Source organism: Amia ocellicauda, chromosome 11, assembly GCF_036373705.1.
Source record: "Amia ocellicauda isolate fAmiCal2 chromosome 11, fAmiCal2.hap1, whole genome shotgun sequence".
Classification (NCBI taxonomy): Eukaryota; Metazoa; Chordata; class Actinopteri; order Amiiformes; family Amiidae; genus Amia; species Amia ocellicauda.
The window spans coordinates 22,127,492-22,151,189 of record NC_089860.1 but is presented as its reverse complement, the minus strand read 5'-3'; the positions used below and the strand labels follow the sequence as shown (position 1 = coordinate 22,151,189).

The 23,698-nt window shown below is 39.4% G+C and overlaps 1 protein-coding gene across 2 annotated transcripts; it reads right to left on the bottom strand.

Annotated features, from left to right (window-relative positions):
* Positions 1-4,439: 4,439 nt before the first annotated feature.
* Positions 4,440-22,197, bottom strand: gfpt2 (glutamine-fructose-6-phosphate transaminase 2). Of its 2 annotated transcripts, XM_066716948.1 has the most exons (20): positions 21,956-22,197; positions 18,899-19,006; positions 17,682-17,780; positions 17,420-17,545; positions 16,922-16,980; positions 16,548-16,682; positions 14,819-14,880; positions 12,831-12,910; positions 12,265-12,345; positions 10,658-10,778; positions 10,221-10,384; positions 9,547-9,642; positions 8,950-9,047; positions 8,602-8,722; positions 8,139-8,296; positions 7,736-7,850; positions 7,305-7,432; positions 6,577-6,744; positions 6,193-6,354; positions 4,440-5,898 (listed from the first exon to the last, which is right to left on the bottom strand). In XM_066716948.1, the coding sequence occupies exons 1-20, from the start codon at positions 21,960-21,962 to the stop codon at positions 5,854-5,856; spliced, it is 2,133 nt and encodes a 710-aa protein (XP_066573045.1). In that variant the 5' UTR covers positions 21,963-22,197; the 3' UTR covers positions 4,440-5,853. The 2 variants fall into 2 exon arrangements, with proteins under 2 accessions (XP_066573045.1, XP_066573046.1); XM_066716949.1 differs by lacking the exon at positions 12,265-12,345 and having other exon boundaries at positions 21,956-22,196.
* Between the last annotated feature and the right edge of the window lie 1,501 nt (positions 22,198-23,698).

Genomic DNA, 23,698 nt, shown 5'->3' with positions numbered 1-23,698 from the left:
ACTCACCAATGCTCCTTCCAGACACGTGGCGTAGTTGAAGCCACGGCCCATGACTAACAGTGATCTCTGCTTATAGAGCTCGTTTGCGATGTTTTTGATCTTGTCGTCCACAGCCAGCACCTCCTTGATGTGTACTACAATATTGGATACAGGATTCTGTTTGTCACCAGTGCCCTTGACCAACTTCACACCATTCCCCACTTAATTATCTAGTATATCAATCAAAGTTGCTATTAAAACTGACTTTTTAAAAACAGATTTTTCCCCAATGTAAATTCTTCCCAGAAAAGCAGGTCTGCATTTCAATGCACTGTGATGAGTGCACAGATGGCTACAGTGAAGGCAGTGAAGATTAAGTGTGAATATCCTCAGGTGTGCCGCTCGTGTGAGAAGCGTGATGCCCACTGGTGAATGAACAAATCCCGAGAGGTCCTTTCCTGGCAAACTCCTCAGCCCATTGATGATCTCCTCCCTTCTCTTCAGCAGGGAGATCCTATCCTCACTCATCATCAGCCCAAACATGATTAGTGCCACAAACTGACTGGTATAGGCCTGGAAAAACCCATCAGTCAAGCAAATCAAGTTATTTGATTAATTAGTCATCAAGGTGTCTGCAGTCTCCCCTGTGCACGGTCAAAAGAGTATATCTGGTATTGCACTCAATATATAACTTGTATATATTGTATATATATAATTCCACCCCCCCCCCCCCCACCACAGTATAAAGTTTAAGTCTATACACCAAGTAAAACATGGGAAGATGGGAAGAAAATAAAACTTCATGAATTAAGAGCTTCAAAGAAACCTAAAAAGCAACTTATAAATTTCACAATTTAAAATAAAAAATCATATTGTATATTATTCCAGGTTTTGTAGAAATGCTTGGAATATTTTTATGTTTATATCCATATATTCTATTGTCTGCTCTTATTCTTCCACAGAATCACCATGACTTCATGTGTCTTAAGTAGATTTGCATTAAATAGACATTGGCCTGTATCTGACAAGAATTGCCTTTTAAATTGAAATACTGTCACACCTGTCAGCCACAGTTCCCCTGTTCACCACCAGTGGTCATCATGCCCCGAATACTAACCCTGCAATCATCCAATTAACATTCCTAACCTCCATGTGCACTTGTCCTACTAACTCTCTTCACTCATTGGTTCTACCTCTCTCCACCAGCTCCACTGACGCTGCCCTGCACTTAAACCCGTTTGCACTTCACTCTCTGTTAAGTCTCATCTCATTCATTGTTGCATTTCTAAGCATTGACTTTCCTGTGTTCCTAACCTTTTGCCTTCGCTTTTTGACCACCCCTTTGGATGACCTGTTTCAGCCTGTTTGCCCAATCTATTGACCCCTGGACTGTCTTTAAACCTCGTCTTTTGGATATCCCCTTTGCATTGTCAGCCGTGCCTCCTCTGTATAAGAGCTTGCACTTGGGTCCGCCTCAGCTGTCCTCTGAATCATTACAAATTAAGACAGCGATTGAAACCGTTTCCACAATAGCATTTAAAAATAATTACATTAATATAAACACATGGACAAGTGCAAAACTGTTTCATTTGGACATGGCAGCTGAGCTCAGAGACGTTAAACCATCCTGGTGGCGATAGATCGATTTTCCAAGTCATGTCGTCTCGTTCCATTGAAGGGTCTACCCAACGCTCTCGAAACAGCAGAGGTCCTTTTTCATCATGTGTTTCATGTATACAGGCTCCCAGAGGACATAGTCTCCGACCGGGGACCCCAATTCACCTCACGTGTGTGGTCAGCATTCTTTAAGGCTCTAAATGTCAATGTTAGCCTCACTTCAGGGTATCATGCCCAATCCAATGGGCAGACAGAACGCCTAAACCAGGAGATTTGACACTTCCTCAGATCCTACTGTAGCACTTCCCATACCGAGTGGAGTCACTTTCTGCCATGGGCGGAATATGCCCAAAATTCCCTGACCAGCTCATCCTCAGGTCTTGCGCCTTTCCAATGTGTCCTGGGATACCAACCTCCGCTCTTCCCTTGGGATGAGGAATTGACGTCCATCCTCGCCGTGGATGAATGGTTCCAATGGAGTGCAGCCATATGGAATGCAGCACATGTCAGACTCCAGCGTGCCATTCGCCATCAGAAACTGGTGGTGGTCTGCCACATACGACAAGCCCCTCAATACCTCCCAGGACAGAAGGTTTGGTTATCCACCCAAGACTTAAACTGCCTACATCGGTACCTTTACCATTCTCTGTCAAATTAACCTTGTTACCTACTGGTTGCAATTACCTCCACACTACAGAATAGCACTTTCCTTCCATGTCTCCCTTCTCAAACCCATGACCCCTGCCCAATCTACTTCCACCACCCGACTGAACCTTGATCCTTCCCCTCCTCCTCCTCCTCCTCCTCCTCCTCCTCTAGACTTGGATGATGGCCCGGCTTACGCAGTCCGTTCCCTGCTTCAGTCCAGGCGCCACCGGGGCCAGTTACAATATCTCATTGATTAGGAGGGTTATGGCCCAGAGGAGCGGTCCTGGGTCGCTGCCTCCCTGATTGAGGACTTCCACCGTTTGCACCCAGCTCCTTCCTTTATAATGACATGTGTCACAATAGCAGATCGCCAGCCCTTAGACTAGCACGTAACAGCTACCTTGTGTTTATTATCATTTCATGACATAAAGAGTGTCTTGAGGGATAATATTCAATCTAGGATGTCAGACCTTATATATTGCTTACTGTATCTCCTGTACACTTGTGTAAATTCTACATTTGTAAAATGTATTATGCTTGAACTGCACTGTATTATTGCACTTTGCATTGCTCTGATATTTTGTAACTCACCCTGGACAAGGGCGTCTGCTAATAAATAAATAAATAAATAAATAAATAAATAATAATAACCTCTCCCCCGAGTTACAAGACAAAGTGATCCAGTATTTCAAACACAAGTGGATGTGCATGAGAGGCAGGAACTCGGAGACGCTCTTTAGGGACATTCCCAGGCTGCCATTGGCCTCTGCTGTTTGTTGGAATCTGTGTCTTTCAGTCCCGAAGGCATGGATTTCCCCCGCAGTGTGCAGGACACGCCTGTCCCACGTGTATGTGATCGGATCTCTTGCAGTGGAAAGCAGTTTTTCTAGGTGGATCCAAGTTATTTTTTTATCTGTTTTCTATCTTTATTTTATTTTAGCTGGGATCCACTTTGAAAATATAATCTGAACATGCTAGGAAATATACTCTTCATTTGAATTGGCCTGTAGGTGCTTTTGTGTCCTAAAAATAATTTTGTAATATATTTGTGTCTATATATATATATATATATATATAAAACTTCCAAAATGTTATGTAAACAAAGACAAATGTAAATAAAAGTATATTCTATACTATACACTGTGCTTGTTGGTCTTAAAAACATGGTGAAGTTGGTCTGGTGTACCGTAGTAAACACACAGTGACAGACATGGCTGTTGTGTGGCCATTGGGGACGGCTCTGAGATTCCCTTCTGACTCTTCTCACTTATTTCTCTGTCCATCTGTCTCAGTTCCCCTCTCATCCCTCCCTCCCCCTCCCTGTGTAATTCTCCTGTGTTCTTCCTTCGCTCTCATCCTCTTTCTACCTGTGGCTCTCTGTTCCTCTCTCTTGCTTACACTCTGAAGGAGCTCTCCCTCGTCAGATAAGATTAAATAATAGTTTACAATTTACAGTGTGCAGTTGGGGACACCAGGGGGCGCAAGAGATCATTTAAATGGCCACTAGGACCCAGCTCCTAATAGGCTCCTAAATATGAGAATGGGCTATGGGGTTTATGACAACTACCATTGCTGCTCATGGGACGTATTTGGGCCCACAGACTGCTCTGCTGAGTGAGCTCTGTTGAAGTCGAGTGAACAAAAAACACTTAATTTGCAGCAAATACATTGTGTAGCTGTAATTCATATACACAGTCTGTATGTAGGTATGATTAACTATGACTACAGGATCTCCACTGATCCTAGTGTGTTTATTGTTTTGCAGCATACCTGTGTGGATTTATTTAAAAACGTAACAAAATGCATATTGTACAATGTGAATATTCACATAATTCCTGGAGACAGGGGCGGAAGACAGACAGATGAGGTTAGCTGTGACTGGTGTGGACACATCCCTGGTCCTGTTGGTCCCACAGACTGATTTTATATATATGGCCACTAGGTGGCATAAGAATGTCATTTGGCATGACTTGTAAATACAGTAGTATGATTGTTTAGGAAATGTCTGTTTAAAACAATTTCTTCAGATTCCCCCTGTATATTTGCAGCTTTTTAATTTGTCATTGTAGTTTATTTTTAATAAAACTTAATCTCAGCTGCACAATGTATACAATGTCAACTTAGAAACTTACTGTAATGCCCAGTTTTACATGTTTGCCAACCACTTACAGTTGTTGCACGGTGTATTAGGAGACTTTGAAACAAAAACATTTTTTATTATGCATTTTTAAAACATTCACAGATCTAGGTCCTCTCAGTATCATAAAAATATATAAAATATCTTTAAAAAAGGTAATTGGTCTTCATCTTTTAAATAGCTAATGCATCGCTCACAGTTTGAAGAATATAACAAATAAAACAAAATAAATGCAAGAAAATTAATAGGACAAATTTTGGTAAACAATTATTATTTGATCTATGAAAAAAACTTAAAAACAAATTATTTTACAAAAATCACAAGTAACCTAAACTACGTGACACTGAAAGCTCTGTTAACTTAAAAAGTTGAAACAGACTTTGTATAATAGGGGCTCAGTTATTTTTAGTTATTTTTTCTTATAGGGCATACAATATCGACCATACATTTTTAAACAAAAACAATTACTGTTCTATTGTATGCAATAACCTTTAAGTTATGAAAATAGTTGCACTGAGAAACTCACATTCCCCTTGAATATTTTTTGGTACCTTAGCTTCTGATTGAAAACCTGTAAACAACCACATAGTAAGCAAAGATACATAGTGATATCAGAAACTGTATTTTTAGTGTGAGTATTCAGAAAGAATGTCACAAAATAGTTTACAAATTGGACAATAGTTTAGTAGTCGTATGTCCTATCTGTAAATATGCCAATTCCAAGAGCACGCTATGTGGTGGGACATTGCTTTCACTTTGGTCCTCCAGTATAATCCTTTCTGTTGCATTCAATTCTTTTAGGCCAGTTCTCACGTAATTCCCATAATAACAAGAAATACAAAGAGAGACCTGAAACCTCTTCTTTAAATTGGAATTGAATATGTGCTGAAATTACTGGTCTGAAGGAGGAATGTAGGTGCATCAGTGCAAAAGGTCACATGCTTTGAGATAGCCTTGCATTTAATTTAAGAAAAACATTGTTACTTTAAAAATAGAGAAAGACATTCATCCAGTACCATGTCCAATAACTTACACTGTCCTGTTCACTGCAGAGTTACATGGTCCCCCTATCCAAAATATTGCACAATATTAACTTCAAATATTGCTCTACAAGTAAACATATTTGTTTCCTTATCACTTCCACAGTAGCCTGAAGAAGTATATAAGGTTAAGGCACAGATTTCAACTGCATAGTGTTTTTTTACTTAAGTCCTTCTAAATGGTTATTAATGCATTGATTTTATCAACCTTTCCATGTGTTGTAATTATATATCCATATATACTAAAAAACAGAAACTGCTGCGGTGTGTGCAGTGTCCTGAACTCTATAAATATGTATAAATATATGCACAGACATACACAAACATATAATATATATGTAGACATGCACATAGACACCCAGGATAACCCAACCAGGTACATTAAGACATTTTCTTCATCTTCCCTTCAATGGTTTCCAGTTTGCTGCATGATTACTCCACAGTGACAGATTTGGCGAGATTCCGTGGGCAGTCCACCTGGAAATTAGAGCAAAAAAAATACATTGACCTGATGGCATTTCAAACAAATCTCAAATCTTTAATATAGTATGTGAATCTGTGCACAGCACTTTTAGTAGATATGAGGTCAAAGGGAACACTAAAAGTACAGATGAGTACTGTACACTTTAGTTAAAATATTCCCTTCATACTCTCTGATTAAGTGCTTAACACCTCGGACGGAGATCTGCCGTGTTGTTGGTGAGGACAAGACAGATAATGAGAGAGAACATGTTGGTGAAGGAAAAGGCACAGACAGGTGAGGCCACATACATCATATCCCCTCATCACGGCGAGGTGGAATGACAGGAGCTGCAGAGGGATGACACTCAGGATGCCTTGCAGACAGTCCACTGTGTGCGGCAGCTCGATGGTCCTGTAGGCATTCTTTGTGCTCTCGGTGTCATCCTGGCAGCATAGGATGATGGGCCGCCCCTGTGTGAGGAGAACAGAAGACTGCATCTCATGGTTTCATAAACAATTCTGGTGTTGGGGGCAAGCAAACTATATGGACAGAGATTAACTCTGGTCCTTGCTTTCTTTCTCCAGGACCCCTAAATACAAGGCGTACAGTTGTGTTTCTGTCTAATAGATCAATTTGTTCTCATATTGTCTGGCTGCATGTGTGAAGGCGCCAAGACGTGGGGGCTGCGTTACCTGCCGAGCGGTGACTTGCTGCAGGGCGTTCTGACACTTGGAGTAGCAGGCGTCCCTCATGATGATCATGATCACAGGCATGTGCTTGTCAATGAGAGCCAGGGGGCCGTGCTTCAGCTCCCCGGCCAGGATCCCCTCTGAATGCATGTAGGTAATCTCCTTGATTTTCTGCAACACAAAAAAACATTCAGTATTGGCCCTGTCGACACTCCAGCAACTTTACAGCTCTCCCTGAAGCATCGATTCTGATCATTATCAACTGGAAGGAACAGATTTTTTTTTTTTAAAGGTTTGGTAGCCAGGCCAAGGTGGGTTATACACAAAGCAGGTTATCAGACAGAAATGCACTCTTAATTTATAACACATTTAGTTGCCAAAGCATTCTTTCACCCTCCTACACTACCCTTGCGGTACAATGAGACAATAGAAGGGCGTTCATTTATAATCGGCAGTTTCATCTCACTGGCAGGTGTGTGCTCCCCACACGTGAGATGATGAAAGCAGGCAATTAGCGAGGAGCTCTTCCATCTCTCATATATCTCCCATTATGTACCACGCCCTGGGATGTGTCACAATATACATATATATTGCATTTAGGCAAGGTATATCAAGTTTAAGTACCTCACTTTCATTCCTAGGGTAAGTCCTAACTCTCCTGTTTGAAAACACTGAAGCTTGGTAATCATGGGGGGAAAAGTATCTGTCCAGGATGAAAATGAAGCACTCACCAATGCTCCTTCCAGACACGTGGCGTAGTTGAAGCCACGGCCCATGACTAACAGTGATCTCTGCTTATAGAGCTCGTTTGCGATGTTTTTGATCTTGTCGTCCACAGCCAGCACCTCCTTGATGTGTACTACAATATTGGATACAGGATTCTGTTTGTCACCAGTGCCCTTGACCAACTTCACACCATTCCCCACTTAATTATCTAGTATATCAATCAAAGTTGCTATTAAAACTGACTTTTTAAAAACAGATTTTTCCCCAATGTAAATTCTTTCCAGAAAAGCAGGTCTGCATTTCAATGCACTGTGATGAGTGCACAGATGGCTACAGTGAAGGCAGTGAAGATTAAGTGTGAATATCCTCAGGTGTGCCGCTCGTGTGAGAAGCGTGATGCCCACTGGTGAATGAACAAATCCCGAGAGGTGCTTACCTGGCAAACTCCTCAGCCCATTGATGATCTCCTCCCTTCTCTTCAGCAGGGAGATCCTATCCTCACTCATCATCAGCCCAAACATGATTAGTGCCACAAACTGACTGGTATAGGCCTGGAAAAACCCATCAGTCAAGCAAATCAAGTTATTCAATTAATCTTAATCAAATCTTAAATGAGAGATGTCTGTAATCTGAATTTTGGTTTTGGCTCTTCTTCTGAGATTATCTGCAGAGTTACATGCTGAATGAATATATGAAGGTCTCTTTGGGCCAAAAAAACTCTTAAAAGGGGAATCCACTAAGAAATATGAGTTAACAATAACCCTAGTATATTCATGTAATGTTCAGGATAATTAATGCAATGGAAGTTCTAATTGTCTAAGCTGTGGCATGCTATTTACCTTAGTGCTGGCCACTCCGATCTCTGGTCCAGCATTGATGTGAACTCCACAGACAGTGTCCCGGGAGATGGAGCTGCCCACAGTGTTGGTAATGCCGACAGTGAGGGCCCCCCGATCCTTACAGTACCTCAGAGCCATCAGGGTGTCTGCTGTCTCCCCTGTGCAGGTCAATAGAGAATATCTGATATTGTGCTCAATATGAACCCAGATCAAGCTTACAGATATCTTGTATAATTCCCCCGCTGCTCGACATTAAAAATCTCAGAAATACATACTGAGACTTAATTAGGTTGTTTCAGAAAACCTCGTCACTAATATTCACTTACAGACTGATGCCAAATAAATGTCATTAGTGTTTTGTTTTGTGGGGTCATTTTGATTTTGTATGACTTCCTCAAAATGTACTATTAATCTTGATCAGTGGCTACCATGTAAAGAAGCTAAGTTTTGGGTGACAGTGTACCTGACTGGCTGATGAAGAAGCAGACATCGTCTCTGAACACCGGGGTGTTCCTATCCAGAAAATCACTGGCCAACTCCACCATCACGGGCAGCTCAGTCAGCTCCTCGAGGATCTGACGAGTCTGTGTCAAACAGAGAAGAAGGCCACTTTCAGGGAGTGCTGGATCTTAATGGTATTCATGAATTGTAAGGAAAATGGCTACAAACAAATGAGAATCACAAAGAAAATACAAACACCAATAATGGTATACATACAGCGCTCGCAGAAGGATCCACAGATGAATGTACGGTCCAAAACTGTTAAAAGCACACGTTAATAATGTGAAACACTGTGCATGGTGTCACTTACAGCCACTGCTGCGTGGAAACTGGTGCCACAGCCAATCATAATGAGACGGCGACAGCGTTTGATTTCCTTCAGGTGATCTTTCAGCCCACCCAAGACCACTGGGGAGAAACATGCACAAGTCAATAGTTTACATTAAGCTCTTTCTCTTGCATGAATAAGATCATTGTAAGAGTTTCACTGTTGCATTCCTCTGTGTATTTATAGACTTGTTGAAGAATAGAATGTCACAAAAACTAAATCATGAGAAATAGAAGATGTTGTTTAACTTGAAGTACAGCAAATAACTAGGGCACATACCTTAGTTTGATAAAATCAAGGTAGTAACATCAGAAAAACAATTGATGTTGGCCTGGGGCCCAACTAAAAATAGCCCTGGACCTGAGTAATACAGATTCTTACACTTCAACTAGGCCATAGGCTAATCAGTCAAAATCAGGGACTGGCAAAGCTGTGGGTGGCCAGCGAGGGGCACTTTCCATAAATATCTGTTTCAGAAATGGGCTACATCATTTCAATATGGGTTATAAAACTGTATTCACAATCAGTGCATACCACAAAAAAAAAAAAACACAAAGGGGCCAGCAGATTGGGTAATACCTATGTTGCTGTCAAAACAGATTCTCCCCCTCATAGTGTTCACCACTGACTCAGGCTGCTCGAAGATTTCTTTCTGCATGAAGGCTTTGAAGTTCCCTGGAAAGTGTCAGGAAAAGAAAGCATCATGTGCTTGTCTGGTTACTTATCAAACTAAGTGATATTGTTTGCACACATTTTTGTGAATGAGGAAGTGTGTGGGTTAGAAGTCTCCCATGGGAAAGTAATGATTCACTTGGGCAGGTCACCACAGGAAATCCCTATCAGACTGGCCTATAACTGTAATAACTCTGTAATATAAGCTAATGTGTCACATGCCTCAATTTTTTCGTTGCCTTTTTATTCTGCTGCCTACTTTGGTAGATATCAGATTTAACAAGTGTGTATTAAAGAAAACATGTTGGGCAGGAAACAATATTCTGAGATCTGATACAACTAAGCCTGGTTATTAAAGTATTTACTTCCTTGTTCAAAATAATTAATTGCTCTGGTTAATTTACATAGAAATGGTCTCTATATTAGTGCATGGATTATGTTCTTTTTTTTGTTTATCCCTTGAAGGACATGGTTATCCTATTAGAGAAACTATTCCCTCACATCTGGAGAAAACACTCAGTTAAACACAGTAGGCTAGAGGCCTTCACTCTACTACAAAGTGCTGGAAATGACCTGCTCACCTTTCATGATCTGTTGGAGCTCCATCTGCAGTGTCTGGATGGCCCTGACGGGGTCTTCCCCTGCAGAACGCTTCATCCGATGGATGGACAGTTTCCCCGCAGTCACGGCTGCAATGTCATCATCCTCTAGGTAAATGACCTTGTTGGTGTGCTCAATGATTGCACTACAAGAGAGAGAGACGCTCACTTAAGGGCCCTGTTTCCCATCTAAACACAATATGCTTTGAGGGTATATATTTGGCCTGGAACTAAACAGTAGACAAACGTAGACAAATGTACTGCTTAGTCCGAGGCACAAAGGGGAATTAAAAGCACACACATCTGGAGCTGTGCTTGCAATGCCTGTAGCAAGGTAAGGGTAGGTTATTTGGAAACTGCTTCAGCTGAAACAAGGAAGTGACTGTCCTTAATCTTCATGGAGACTGCAGGGAGCTCACCTGGCATCTGAAGCAAAGTAGTACTCCACCGCCTCAGCAATGCCCTCGGACTGCAGGCAGGACGTGGGGCCGGTCCTGCTGCTCTTCTTGCAGTTCTCGATGATTTCCTTTTTCAAGTGGCCTAGGAGGATCACAGCGGTCAGTGACGATATGTACCAAGGCAGTGGCATTGGACTGAGTGAGGAGCTTCTTTCCTTCAGTCTCCAAGTTAGAGACATGAAGTCTGGTGTATAGATGCTAATTATATTTTTCTACCCTATATTACAGCACTAAATGAGGAATGTATTACAAATGTAGGACATCAACTTCAATAGAAATCTGTCTTAGCTACAGGAAATTAAATAATGACATATATTTATGACAGAAAATACGACGGCATTCATTTTTTCCTACAATGTTTACATCTTATTACTCGATTGATGGGTTGTATGATTTCACAGGATGGTGGATTAGAAGAAGGTGCTGAGGAATTTCCTCGGTTTCACTCTTCAAATTACAGCCATGATTTTCTTATGAATTATATCAAATTTTGATCAGATTAACAACACACTGTCAACCATAGAGTCATTCTGCTTTTCCTGAAGCTTGAAGATATAATTAACAGGCCTTCTGCAGTATGAAAACATAAACATCTACATTAGATGCATTATTTCAATCTCTGCTTCCCTACTTTAATTCTTATATAATAATGGAGCTTTTTTCAATGTTATATATTTTTTACCTCCAGTCTTTGATATCCTATAGGCTGATGTTTAAGTTAATATCTGCTCCTCCCCAGTTTACAGAAGCGGGTAAAGGAGACATTTCTTCATTGAGGGTGTTGTTTGCAGTGCTTTGCACAGACCAGACAGGTATCTTTTTCTGCCAACTGAAGTCTAAAGACATCAGTTAAATTATTGCATTTTCCTTGTTACATTAGTTTTGATGTCTACTCATTTTAAAGTATAAAGTGAGACAAAAGTAATTTATAGGAATAAAAGGTAAGATTGTTGGTAGCCTGTTAAATATATATTTGAGATTATTTTTAAAAGCTTAAGATGTAATACAAAATAATTACAAATCTAGAAATCTTGATATAATATTACATTTAATATGTATATAATAACTAGATCAAATGCACCGCTTTTGTTTGATTGATTCTGTTTGATAGAGCTGTTAAATGCTTTCTTTCTGCTTCTAAAATGAGATTTTCTTATAGAGTAAATGATTTGAAATATGATTTGTAATACAAACAAACAGCTTTTTGGAGAAATAGTCTGTGCATTTTCCCCAGATGAATAAACATGGCCCAGTTAAAAATAAAAGGTCTGAGTTATTCAGTATTACTATGTAATTGATTTGGGTGATTTAAGGAGTCCCTCTCATGGGAGTGGCAGATTTTCAGCATTTGTCAGGATGTAATTACATTGCTGGGGAGACCAGTTCTCACACAGCACAGCAGTACAGAAAGTAAAGAAAATGCAATCCAAAAAGGCCAATCGAAAGGAGGTAAAATGGTGAGTCCGATATAGAAAATGATTAGGTCATGACACAAACACTTCTCCCAACAGACACCCAGATCAACACAATTAACAGGAAAGTGCCAGAACTAAAATTAGATACCACACCTAGAGAGTCTGCAGCCTCTTGGCTTTCAGAGGTTAAAGGTTCTTTTGCTTTATTATCACTTAAGACTGAGTTCGTGGGAGCTAAAAAGAAGAAATGAGTTTGTTTAGACTAAATGTGTCAGGAAACAGAGGCAGGTGTAAGTAGGTTATAAAAACATATAGGCACACAAAACACACATTTTGCATGTGACGTAATCTTAGTAATAACTGCACAACATTGGTGTAACTTGATGGTGAGAAAACGTGCTGAAATTTGTGTAAATGGCTGACTGCAATACCAACAGTTTGCAGACAGAAACAAATTATCAAAATAATATCTTGCCAAAGACCTTTAGGGCCCTCCCTTAAAGGTATGATTTGAGAGATTTCATTGTCAACCGAGTGACTGTTTATGTATGGGTTTCTGTCAATTAACAACACTAAAATCAGGTTTTGTGTAAATGCCACTGGAAGCAGGGAAATTGTGGCATCATTTTCATCACAGATTTCTTCTCACTCTTTTCAAACCAGATATAAATATTACTGAAATGTTGCTATGACAGAGAGAGAGCAGAGAATGCTCTTACCACTGTTGTACTGAATGGGGATATGTTGAGTGGACAGCTCATACTTGCTGCGCACACCAATCAACAGAGGGCTTCCTCTCCTGAAAACAAAGCAAGAGGGGATGTTAGACGTTTCTGACCATCAAAAACAGCACAACTATTTGCTGCACAGCTTTAGAGCTCGTGAAAATGCACCCACAAACATTCTCCACACCAAGAAAACCAAATACTTTCATGAAATTACACTTTATGCTTGCTGTGCAAATTCCTGTGAAGAAATAAAATGGGAGTCATGTGGCTTGCCTCTTTTGTTCCCGATGCAGCAGTCAGCGATTCAAAGATAAACAAATAAGACATTATTGCTAATATATACTTTAAATAACAGTTGGGGCATCACAACAATCATTGTAAAATGTGTTGAGGAATGCCATTTGGATATGTCTTGTGTTCAGTGACCAGTGGTGGTCTAAAGAGGATACCATTCATGGATGGGCTATGAGTGAAAAACAAATATAGGACAGAGAATAAGAAAAAAGGAAGAGGAAGGTTGAGGATAACCCAGTATAAACTGAATGAGGAGAATCATAGTCCAAACAGCCTCTCAAATGTGCTATTTATGGTTTGTAACAGTTCAGAAAAATACTGAAATGCCTGAGAACAGGACAAATAATAATGAAATTGCTGTGAACTCAACTCCACACAGTCTGAGACTTTCTCAAATTATTCCCTGTCGTTTAAAAAAAAAATGTCTCTAAACAATTGTACAATTATGTCCCCCATCCCCTGACAAGTAAGCAGTGCTGTCTGCACGTAGCCTTGACTTGTGGTGTCTCAACCAGAGCGGACCGTGTTTGTACAAGCCCCTGGCCAGCTCATATGAATAGACCCCATTCACCACTCTCTGTACTGGCAGAAAAGAGAGGAAATGAACCTCTGTCCAAGCTTCAACCCACACATTTTATCACCACCAGCTCATATGCTGACATCTTGACTTTGTTAGAAGAGGCTCTTGCAGAAATAGAAGAAGCTTGAGGCTGTTAGCCTTTTTATGGCCTGCCTCCTTTTTCATTTTTGCAATCCGTCTCACTGCCGTCTCACGAGAATAGAAGTTATTTCTGACATTCATTTCTACCATACTTCTATCCCAATCAGATAAACAGTTAAAGATTAATAATAATAATAATAAAAATAAGTCGTATTTGCTCACTAATATCACCCAGCTGTAACAGCGGGAATCACAAATCCCACAGATGTGAATGGATCATTTTTTATTGTGGTTGTATTAATCACTTAAGAAACAAATCCTGTTTCACAAAAATGACAATCTCTGGCCAAATGCATTCCGGACTGAAACTTTTGCTCCAGATAAAGTTGATTAAACATACATTGTATTATTATATAATTATGTTAGGTTGGACACATTTCAGCAAGGTTTTTACATGTGTTTCTAATGATTTTAAAGAAAAACAAAACTTTTCCTGAAACCATTATTCTAAACCTTACTAAAAGCTTAAAAGTTTATAGATATATTTTTTTAAAGTAATCATTATTTTGCACATAATTCTTATGTCATACATTTATAGACTGCAATCTCCAACTATAACAAACCAAACAATAAATTGCAATAAGGAAGTGTCTCTCTTTTGAGAACTGATATAAACAAACAAAATAGGTATTTTCAGATATTTTCCCTTCAAAATTGCTACCTCCTTTAGAGGCAGTTGTCTCAGACCTTAGGAAAGACCAAATACATGTATTTTACAATAGAATATCCATACCAATATTTTTTAAAAGCATTTCTGGACATAAACATCAAATATAAAGGGAGTGGGTGACAGTGAGCAGGTACAGAGGGCATGGGGAGTGTCTGTCAGCATGAAGCAGAGATTGTTCTCAGGGTTAAAGATCAGGGTTACAATACCAGGAAGTGGCGTGTCTGAGTGTATGCACGATTCCAGAGCCATAAATGGTTGCACAGTCATAAAACAATGCCAAACCATACTACTGACCTGGTGGCAACTGCTTCGCCTGGGTAGTGGCTGCTTTTGAAAACCAGTGCGAAAGCCCCCTCCTGAAAATCAAGTAAATGAATACGAAGTGAGGAAAAAATCACAAAACTACACAATCAGAGGCCCTTTCCTGAACCCCGTACCCCCTCCTTCTCTGGCAGTGACCCCCCCGTGCTGCTGCCAGGAGACCTACTCCAGGAATGCAGCCACAGGGGGTTACTGACAGTGGAGGTAGTTAAGTGGTGGAAAAGAGACCGAAAGGCTGCAGGAATAAGACTCTTATTGTTAGAAAAACTCACACAACTATATGCAAGCTCTGACGTCAAACTTGTTTGGGGGGTGGGTGGGTGAAACAAAGTATTATTTTGACCTGTTTTTGATCAGCAAAGTTACTAGCCTAGTAGTCAATAGTTTTGGGGACATAAGAAATAAAACATGTCTTTTAGGGCAGGGGTCTTTTTCTAATGCTGTTATTGAGATACATTGTGATTGTTTATGAGAAAATAATTAAGGATGTTTTAAAAATACCAGAACTGGTTTGGAGTTGGGTGTGACTAAGTGCGTCACACATTTTTCTACAGAATATATTATATTTTTTCATTAGTACTCTCAAAATATCATGACAAAAACCTACACAAAAATATATGTAGATATACATGTTATTCTAATCCATGATTATTGATTATTGAGGTAAACAGACTTGATAATATAGGACTTAAATTTGAGTTTTACAGCAAGTGTGGTTTAAGGGAGTGTAGTAGCTTGCTTTTTTATCTGCTTGGTCCAGAGAGTCATGAGTTGTATCCCACAGTGTGGTTCTCTGTTCTTTCACTCCCCATCCAATGTTATGATACTCTACTGAGGGATTGTGTAGTTTGTATAAACAGTAGCTGCCAATTACAGGTTTAATATGTGTGGCACACATTCTCTCTGGAGTGTGAGTGCTAGTCCTAGTTAATGAGTATTCACTGAGAAACACATACCTAATTTAAATGGGACTGCAGAGTTGTGTCTAGTTGGCCTTTGGCAGTACTGCCACCACATTTCTAACATATAGTAAAAAAATATGTAATACATTAAGCATATATGTATTCAGTAAAATAAACATGATTGTTCGTCTTGCACAAACAGATGTGGACAGAAGTGTTTTTTGTGTGCTGAGGATGTCAATATAGGTCTTGGGGTCAGTACCATGACAAAGGTTCCCAGGTATGTGAATAAATTCCTGATGAGCAATGAAATTAATGAAACATGTTTAGTAGTAGTAGTATTTTCAAAAGTATGATTGTCTATAGAAGCTGCTTTTAAGGATTTTAAGGTTTCATTCCTTCTGGTTTTCTTTTCATTTGACTGAGATAATTACATTTCCTATACCATTAGATAAATGACACACATATTGGCTTACTGGAAACAAAGGCTGACGGTGCACAGAACCCCAATTAGCTTAATTGTCCAGTGCTTGGGTGATTCCTGTTCCTCTTTCACTGAAGAAGCCAACTGTGTAATCCTATTGACTATGGGTTTAATTCAAACTGAAAAGTCTCTCATCAGCAGAAAAACACGGTTCTGTTTGAGTACTTGAGGTTTATTAATGTTTATTAAAAGACTGCATGGCAGCTCTGTTATCTATTCCCAACCGTCTTGTAATTTGTTATTTCAAATCGAAAAGACACTAGGGAGAATCCCCCTCACTTATATCACAATATCCTTAGTCCTACTGTCCACTCACCAGTTGCTGAATGACTCTCTCCACCAGTGTTGAGAAGCTGATGTCATCTCGCTCACGGTTGTCATAAACATACTTAATGAGCTTTGGAATGACTTCTGTGTCTGTCTCCGATTCAAACTCATATCCCTTTGTCTCCTGAAATGAAATATTTTGTCCATGTATTACATCCACTAAGACACTAAGTCTACAGCTAATGGAATTGCTGACTATATCTCCCACAAGTTGAATATTCAATTCTTCACTTAGTACAGTAAATATATTGTTTCTAATGTGTCAGCACTTTTTGATGGGGTTCTATTAAATCCATGATCTTACTCTGTCTGTAAACAATACATTTAATCTTTTGCACATTTATAAGGGATACCATGTCTTACCAGATACTTTTTCAGCTCCTTGTAGTTGGTGATAATTCCATTATGTATAACCACAAACTCTGAAAAGAGAGAAAAAAGCACATGAGTAAGGTGAAGGATTACTTGAGGGAAGTCACAAAGCCTGTTCTGCAGGTTTCCTTTTTAGTCAAAGAACATACCACATCCCTCCCTCCTTTCTTTACAATAATGCTTAAAATCCAATACTGCTTTTACACTGCAAAAGCTTTGGTCTTTAGTCCGACTGCCAGCATGATTCTTATAAAAACTCTGTGCCGTCTTTACACTGCTTAATGCCCAGGAGCTGGACTGGGGTAGGAAAAAGTACAAAATTAGTCTAATCAAATTGAACTTCACATTTCAGTGCTTGATAATGTTTTTCTCTCTTGAGTATTGTTTTTTTTCACCCCTTTATTTACAGTTTGAAGTCATTCGAATTGAAAAGGCCTTTGACTATCTTATTCCTCCTCCTTTCTCTGTCATTTTAAGGGCCACAGTTACCGTTGGTTTTGTCTGAGCGGTGGGGGTGGCTGTTGAGTGCGCTGGGCTCTCCGTGCGTGGCCCAACGTGTGTGGGCAATCCCAAAATGGGTGTCCAGTTCTGCCTCCAGATCCAAAGTGTCTTGTTCTGTGAAACAATTATAAAAAAACGACATCTCCACTGATGACACTGATGTGTTCAAAAGGTAGGTTTAGTTGTACTCACAGAATTCTTCCAAATCTGTTGTATGACGTATACAATACAGATAAATAAATAAACTTACTGTATAATTCTTCATCTAGGGCCTTCACTTTCCCCTTCTTTTTAATGAGACAAATACTGCAATCCTTCACATCTTTGCCTTGACCATCCACAGCAATGCCTGAAAAGCAATAATAATAAAAAATCAAGAGTTTCAAGGAATCAGTGCTTGATGCTTTCCTATATTTCACTGCACATCTGGAAGCACTTTCAGTACAGTAAATCCTGAATCTAAAGCATTATTCACATTTCTCAGTCCAGTTCACGTAAAGTTGTTTTGTTACAGCCGGGATGGGGTTAATAACCTATGCCTTATAATTGGTTTTGTATGCTTATCCTCTTATTGGGCGGCCTAAGGAGACATGCGAGAAGACGTTTCTTTAATGGGAGCCCTGACCTTGGAGAGATGCCAGAAAGCTAGGTGAATGGCTTGATCTAGGTGTTGGTAAGTGAACTTGGCAGAGAGTAGACACATTTATCCTGACAATGTTCACAAATCAGTTCATTCCCCTTGTGGTGCATAAAATGTGTAAGAAGCATTGCATAGAACAGGAAGGGATTTAGATTAGTTCATACAACTGGTCAGTAAAACCCACTGACGATCAAGCCAAGTTATCTATTTGGTTTTAATTAAGTAGGTATCTGAAAGCAATGTGTACCTAGAACAGCATTACATCAGTGCTTTATATTGCATGCCAAGGAAAACTGATCACAGGGGATGTTCTGGGTCAATTGTAAAGAACATTTAGATTTAGTTTGTACCATTCTACTCTGGGAGAACTGGTTTGGTCTTTTCCTGAGGATTAACTCCAGCTGTAGATCACATTAGTGCCAATTGCAATACATTTTACAGTTGAGTGTTGGATTATTCTATTACATTTTTAACCCTCTGATATATGTATAAAATATTCTCAAATTCTAAATTTAAGGGAAAGACTTAGATCAACACAGAAGCACTTAAAGTAAAAGATGTGGCAGGAGGCTCCTAGACTAACTCGCTAAACCACCTGACACAAGGTTATTACTGTACCTCTCAAATATTGGCATTAGCAATATCAATGCTATGTAAATGGCAATAAAACTCTACCCTAAAATAACTAAATATTTGCAGTGACAGTCCGCCTCCAGGCACTGCAATGTTCTTTATTAATGTATGAGTTCTAAGCAGGTGTTTATTGCTAAGAAAGGAGTGGCAGTGAGAGGCAACAAGGGTATGGAAGGGAAATTGAAGAATTGTACCTGCAGAATCATATCCCCTGTATTCCAACCTCTGCAGGCCCTTCACCAGTGTCTCAAAGACCTCCTTCCTCGTCCGGGGCACTCTGTAATTCAGGTAGGCAAAGATCCCTGCAGAGAAAATAGAAGGATAACGTTTCCTTCATATAACATAGGCAAAGGAAAGACCCATGGATTACATGTACTCGTAGTTCCAGATGTTTTGGATGTTGTTACAGAACAAAACATGCATAGTGCTCTGTCACAATATGTTTGTACAAAATGTTTTTGATAGAGCCAAAGCTCCTCTAGTCAATCTTATAAGTACTTTTTAAACTACAGAATCTGCACTGGTAGACAACCCTGCGTTTTACAATATTACAATTTGTGATTCAGCAGCAGAGACCAACTTTGCTCTAATTTATGCCAGATGTTCTTTATTTTGTGTTGCATTTGGAACAAAGCACAATTCAATGCCCTGTTTTTGTGTGTGTGTGTGTGTGTGTGTGTGTGTGTGTGTGTGTCATATTCCATTAAGTAATGTGTTATTCTGAAATAATACCTAGACTACATTCTGTTTTGCATTGACGTCCATCCTATATGTATATAAGAGCCTACACAACACAAACAGTGATACATAGATAATCACAATGGTCCTAAACACGATATCAGCAGTTTCTGTACATAAGGTACAAACAAACACTGACCTTAAAACAATAAATTGTGTTCCTTTTCTTTTAACTCTTATGATTTAACTTTTAAATCTCCTTTAAAATCTGAATTAACAACATGTAAAACATAACTCAAACAATACCCAGTTAACAAGATTGCAAATACAAGTCTCATATAGGCCTACAGATTTATTTTCTTTCTTTAGTAAAATCTTAAAATTGGGAAGGTAATCTACTGATACAGCATACTGTCAAGTCATATGTCACTGGCAGCATTTAAGTCAAGTTACATGCATTCCTGACATGTCATACACTAATGTTTGTTTGTTTTGCACATTGTCTGATCATGACATGATTTATTCAACACATTCCCTTTTTGCCCTAGAAACCACCACTAGGCATAGGGTGTATATAGGCTAATATCCAATACTTTAAGTGATGACATTTGTTGTACACATACACTACTGTACATTACTACATTAACAATGATCATTATAATAATTATAAGAAGAAGAACGATAGTCATATGTACTACTTTGCATTAATTCCAGGAACCCTCTGCCTCCAATACACTCTTTCAGTTTTGTCCAGTATAACACGTCCTCCCTGTACATATGATCTGCAAGACCTACCTATCACTGGCATTGTTCAGTTCATCTAAACAACTTTCATAAAACACACCTCAAAGCTGAAAACAGAATAACTGATCAGAACAAGACCAGTTTCTCCAAAACACATCCAAATGCCCAAATTCAGGCTGCTGTATATACTATAAGCATATAATAGGAGAGGCATGTGCAATACTTTGCGCTTTAAAGCAGATATAACAAGTTTGTCCAAAATGCTGTGCTGTTCAAATATGTATAGTTTTGTAAATGAAGACCAGTCTATTGAGACTTTGCTCATGAACATATAATTAGATTCGTATATGCTGACCTTAAACCAAGGAAAGCTGTCACTTCATAGACACAAACATTAACTGATTGTATATCAACAGCAAGCTTTTAATCAGAAACCACCCTGAGATGTTTTGAATGCCAACGGGGAAAGGGTAGGAGCACAGCAGTACAGATCACCATTGAAAAGGGGCACAGTGCGAGCAGTGTTTATTCCAGGTAAACTAAGTGTGAGCTTGCCAGTATCAGAGTGTCCTGCCAAAAAGAGTGTATTATTACCATTTCATTTGGAGAAATCCAATCAATGGTCTTAAGTCATACTGTGTCTTGTCATAATGCAGTTCAGACTTCAGTGCAGTTTGTGAACACACCCCCTCCAACACACACACACATCCACAAAATTAAAGCAAAGTCATCTGTAAAACAAATCGGATTAAGTGTTATTTATGCTTAGTTACACGTTTGAGGCTGAATACTAACTGAATAGAGTTGTTTTCCGTAAGCACCATCTGGATTAAATATTAAGTTTAATTACCTATTAAACCACTTTAATAATTAGTTTGGAGTACATTCGTCAGATTTATGAACTGTACCTTTAAATTGGGATATGCTGTAATAAAAAAAGTACGTCTTTATTTCATAAATGGGTCGATGACTATAAAAACCAGGCTACTGCCAAAAACGCAATCTGAACTGGGCGTACAAAATTGAATGTTGACACGTCGCTGTGTCGCAGTGTCACCAAATCCAAATCTCCCACACGATCAACCTTGTCACACATTTGTTGCCAAATCTTGACAGACACAAGAAAAATGCGTTGTTGTGTGTGTGTGTGTGTGTTGTGTGTGCGTGTGTGTGTGTTGTGTGTGTTGTGTGTGTGTGTGTGTGTTGTGTGTGTTGTGTGTGTTGTGCGTGTGTGTGTGTGTGTGTTGTGCGTGTGTGTGTGTTGTGTGTGTTGTGTGTGTGTGTGTGTGTGTTGTGTGTGTGTGTGTGTTGTGTGTGCGTGTGTGTGTGTGTGTGTGTTGTGTGTGCGTGTGTGTGTGTTGTGTGTGCGTGTGTGTGTGTGTGCGTGTGTGTTGTGTGTGTGTGTGTGTTGTGTGTGCGTGTGTGTGTGTGTGTGTGTTGTGTGTGCGTGTGTGTGTGTGTGTGTGTGTGTGTGTGTGTGTGTGTGTGTGTGTGTGTGTGTGTGTGTTGTGTGTCTTTTTTTCTTTGGCTCGAATTGGAACTTCAACCCTAAAATGTCAGACACTTCCAAAATCAACCGAATCCAGTAAATAATTGATACGATATCCTAAACACATACCAAATACTACAGAAAAGCAGCTTTCATTGGCATATCATTTAAGTCGTCACATTATAACAGCAGTATTGAAAAATGATGTTTAGAAAATGACCATATCAAGTATAATGTTTCTTTTTTTCTTTTTTAAAGGCAGAATTGCTGTACAGTAAAACGCGTCAGTGCCAGGGCTTGCGCGGTGCCCTGTGCCAACACTGATGTTCATTTGACTTACCGCACATGGTTCAGGCTTTCTCGAATGGGAACTGCTCCTTTACTTTGAGAGATATTTCCTGGTAGACACACTTCTCCCTTTAAATCCGACTGTATCTTGAACATCACTGCTCCCACAACTTTATGAAGCGAGTCCGAGCAGCCGACTCCTCCTCCCAGCAGCAGGAAAACCTCCCGGTACCTCGGACTGCATGTTACACACTCGGGGGTGACTACACACATGGACACCTCCTTGCTATCTGTGAGACTGATGTTTAGGTGAATTTGTGGCATGATCATCTCTCTACATATACCCAATCTCCTTTAAAAAACGAAACAACATAAATCTGTATAACGTGTCTAACAACTGTGTCGCAATAGTTCTACTATACATTTGCTTTTTTCAAGCAAGGTTTTAAGAAGGATGTATATGAAGTGGGTCTGTATTTAAACTCAAACAAATCCTGTCATAATACTAGGAATTAAGTATATAGATACAGTACAAGCAATCTTCTTGAGGGCAGACATTCATGATCTGTACTATGAATGCTACCTTGCAAAGCCTTTGTAAGCAATTCCTACAAAGTAATTCTTACAAAAATAGAAATTGAGACTTTTATGTATTTATTATCAATAATACTATACTCATTATTATTATTATTATTATTATTATTATTATTATTATTATTATTATTATTATTATTATTATTATTACCATTACTATCCCTTTCCTGCTCCCCCCCTTCCTGTCTTATCAGTGTTTACATAAGAATTTCTCTGGCTCTAGGCTCATCTGTTTGACCTAGCCTGGGTAAGATGTCTGCGCTACAATCCACACTCATGTTTTCCATGTCTCCACTGTCCTTAGTTAAAATGTCTTGGAATGTATTTATTTATTTATTTATTTTATCAACTGTTAGTTTTAACTGAATAAGAATATATCAACACAGAGTGTACAATGTTCTTATTGATGTGCTTCTTCCATAAATGTCAAGGAATTTGTAAAACCATAGTTTAGGCATTTTACCCATTGGGACCACCATATGAGATGTCTCTGTAAGGTTATCTTTCCTGTATATACAAAGCAGAAATGTAATGTATTCATGCAAAGATGAGTTTGGACCCTTTTGCATGTTTGTATGTTGCATGTTTCTGTGAGCTTTAAGCGTTGTTTTACCGCTATGAACTTTTCTGAATGCAGACATGCTCACTTACGCATTGTTAGCCTCCCTGGTTGAAATTTTACATCTGTTTACTTTACGTCTGTGAAAACAAGCATTCTGATACAAGGACTGGACAATTCTGAGGAAGTACAGCCTCCTTTCGTCAGACATCAACCCAGCTGGAGTCCTGAGGTAATGCTAAGAGGGGTGGCCTCAGACATCTGGGGCGATTAACGCCTGCCCATTGGGGGGTTCTGGGGGGGTGTAAAGCAAGCCAGGTCTTACAAAGCAGCGGGGCCTACACTTCCTACCAGACTTCACCAAAGTGCACTTATATAATCAGCCACCTCACAATGCTTTATGTAATTGTGCCCCCAAAAGAGAGTAGTAGATGTGTAACGCTGTTTCATACTACACAACACAGAATTATAAAATTGACTAAAACAGTGTGACCTCTTCTTATGCAGTTACTGCTCTTGGACTAGCTTTAAGGGCAATATCATATATCATAGCTTATGTGCCTATTATTATGCTCGCATCCTGCATCTGTATGTGATTTTTTTGGTTGGATTGCTTGTACTTTCTATCCACTTTCTAAAGGA

Coding starts and splice junctions, on each gene's coding strand:
- gfpt2 (XM_066716948.1), bottom strand. Junction 8,297..8,601: donor CTTCTTCATCAGCCAGTCAG/GTACACTGTCAC, acceptor TGACCTGCACAG/GGGAGACAGCAGACACCCTG. Junction 6,355..6,576: donor AGCAAGTCACCGCTCGGCAG/GTAACGCAGCCC, acceptor CTCCTCACACAG/GGGCGGCCCATCATCCTATG.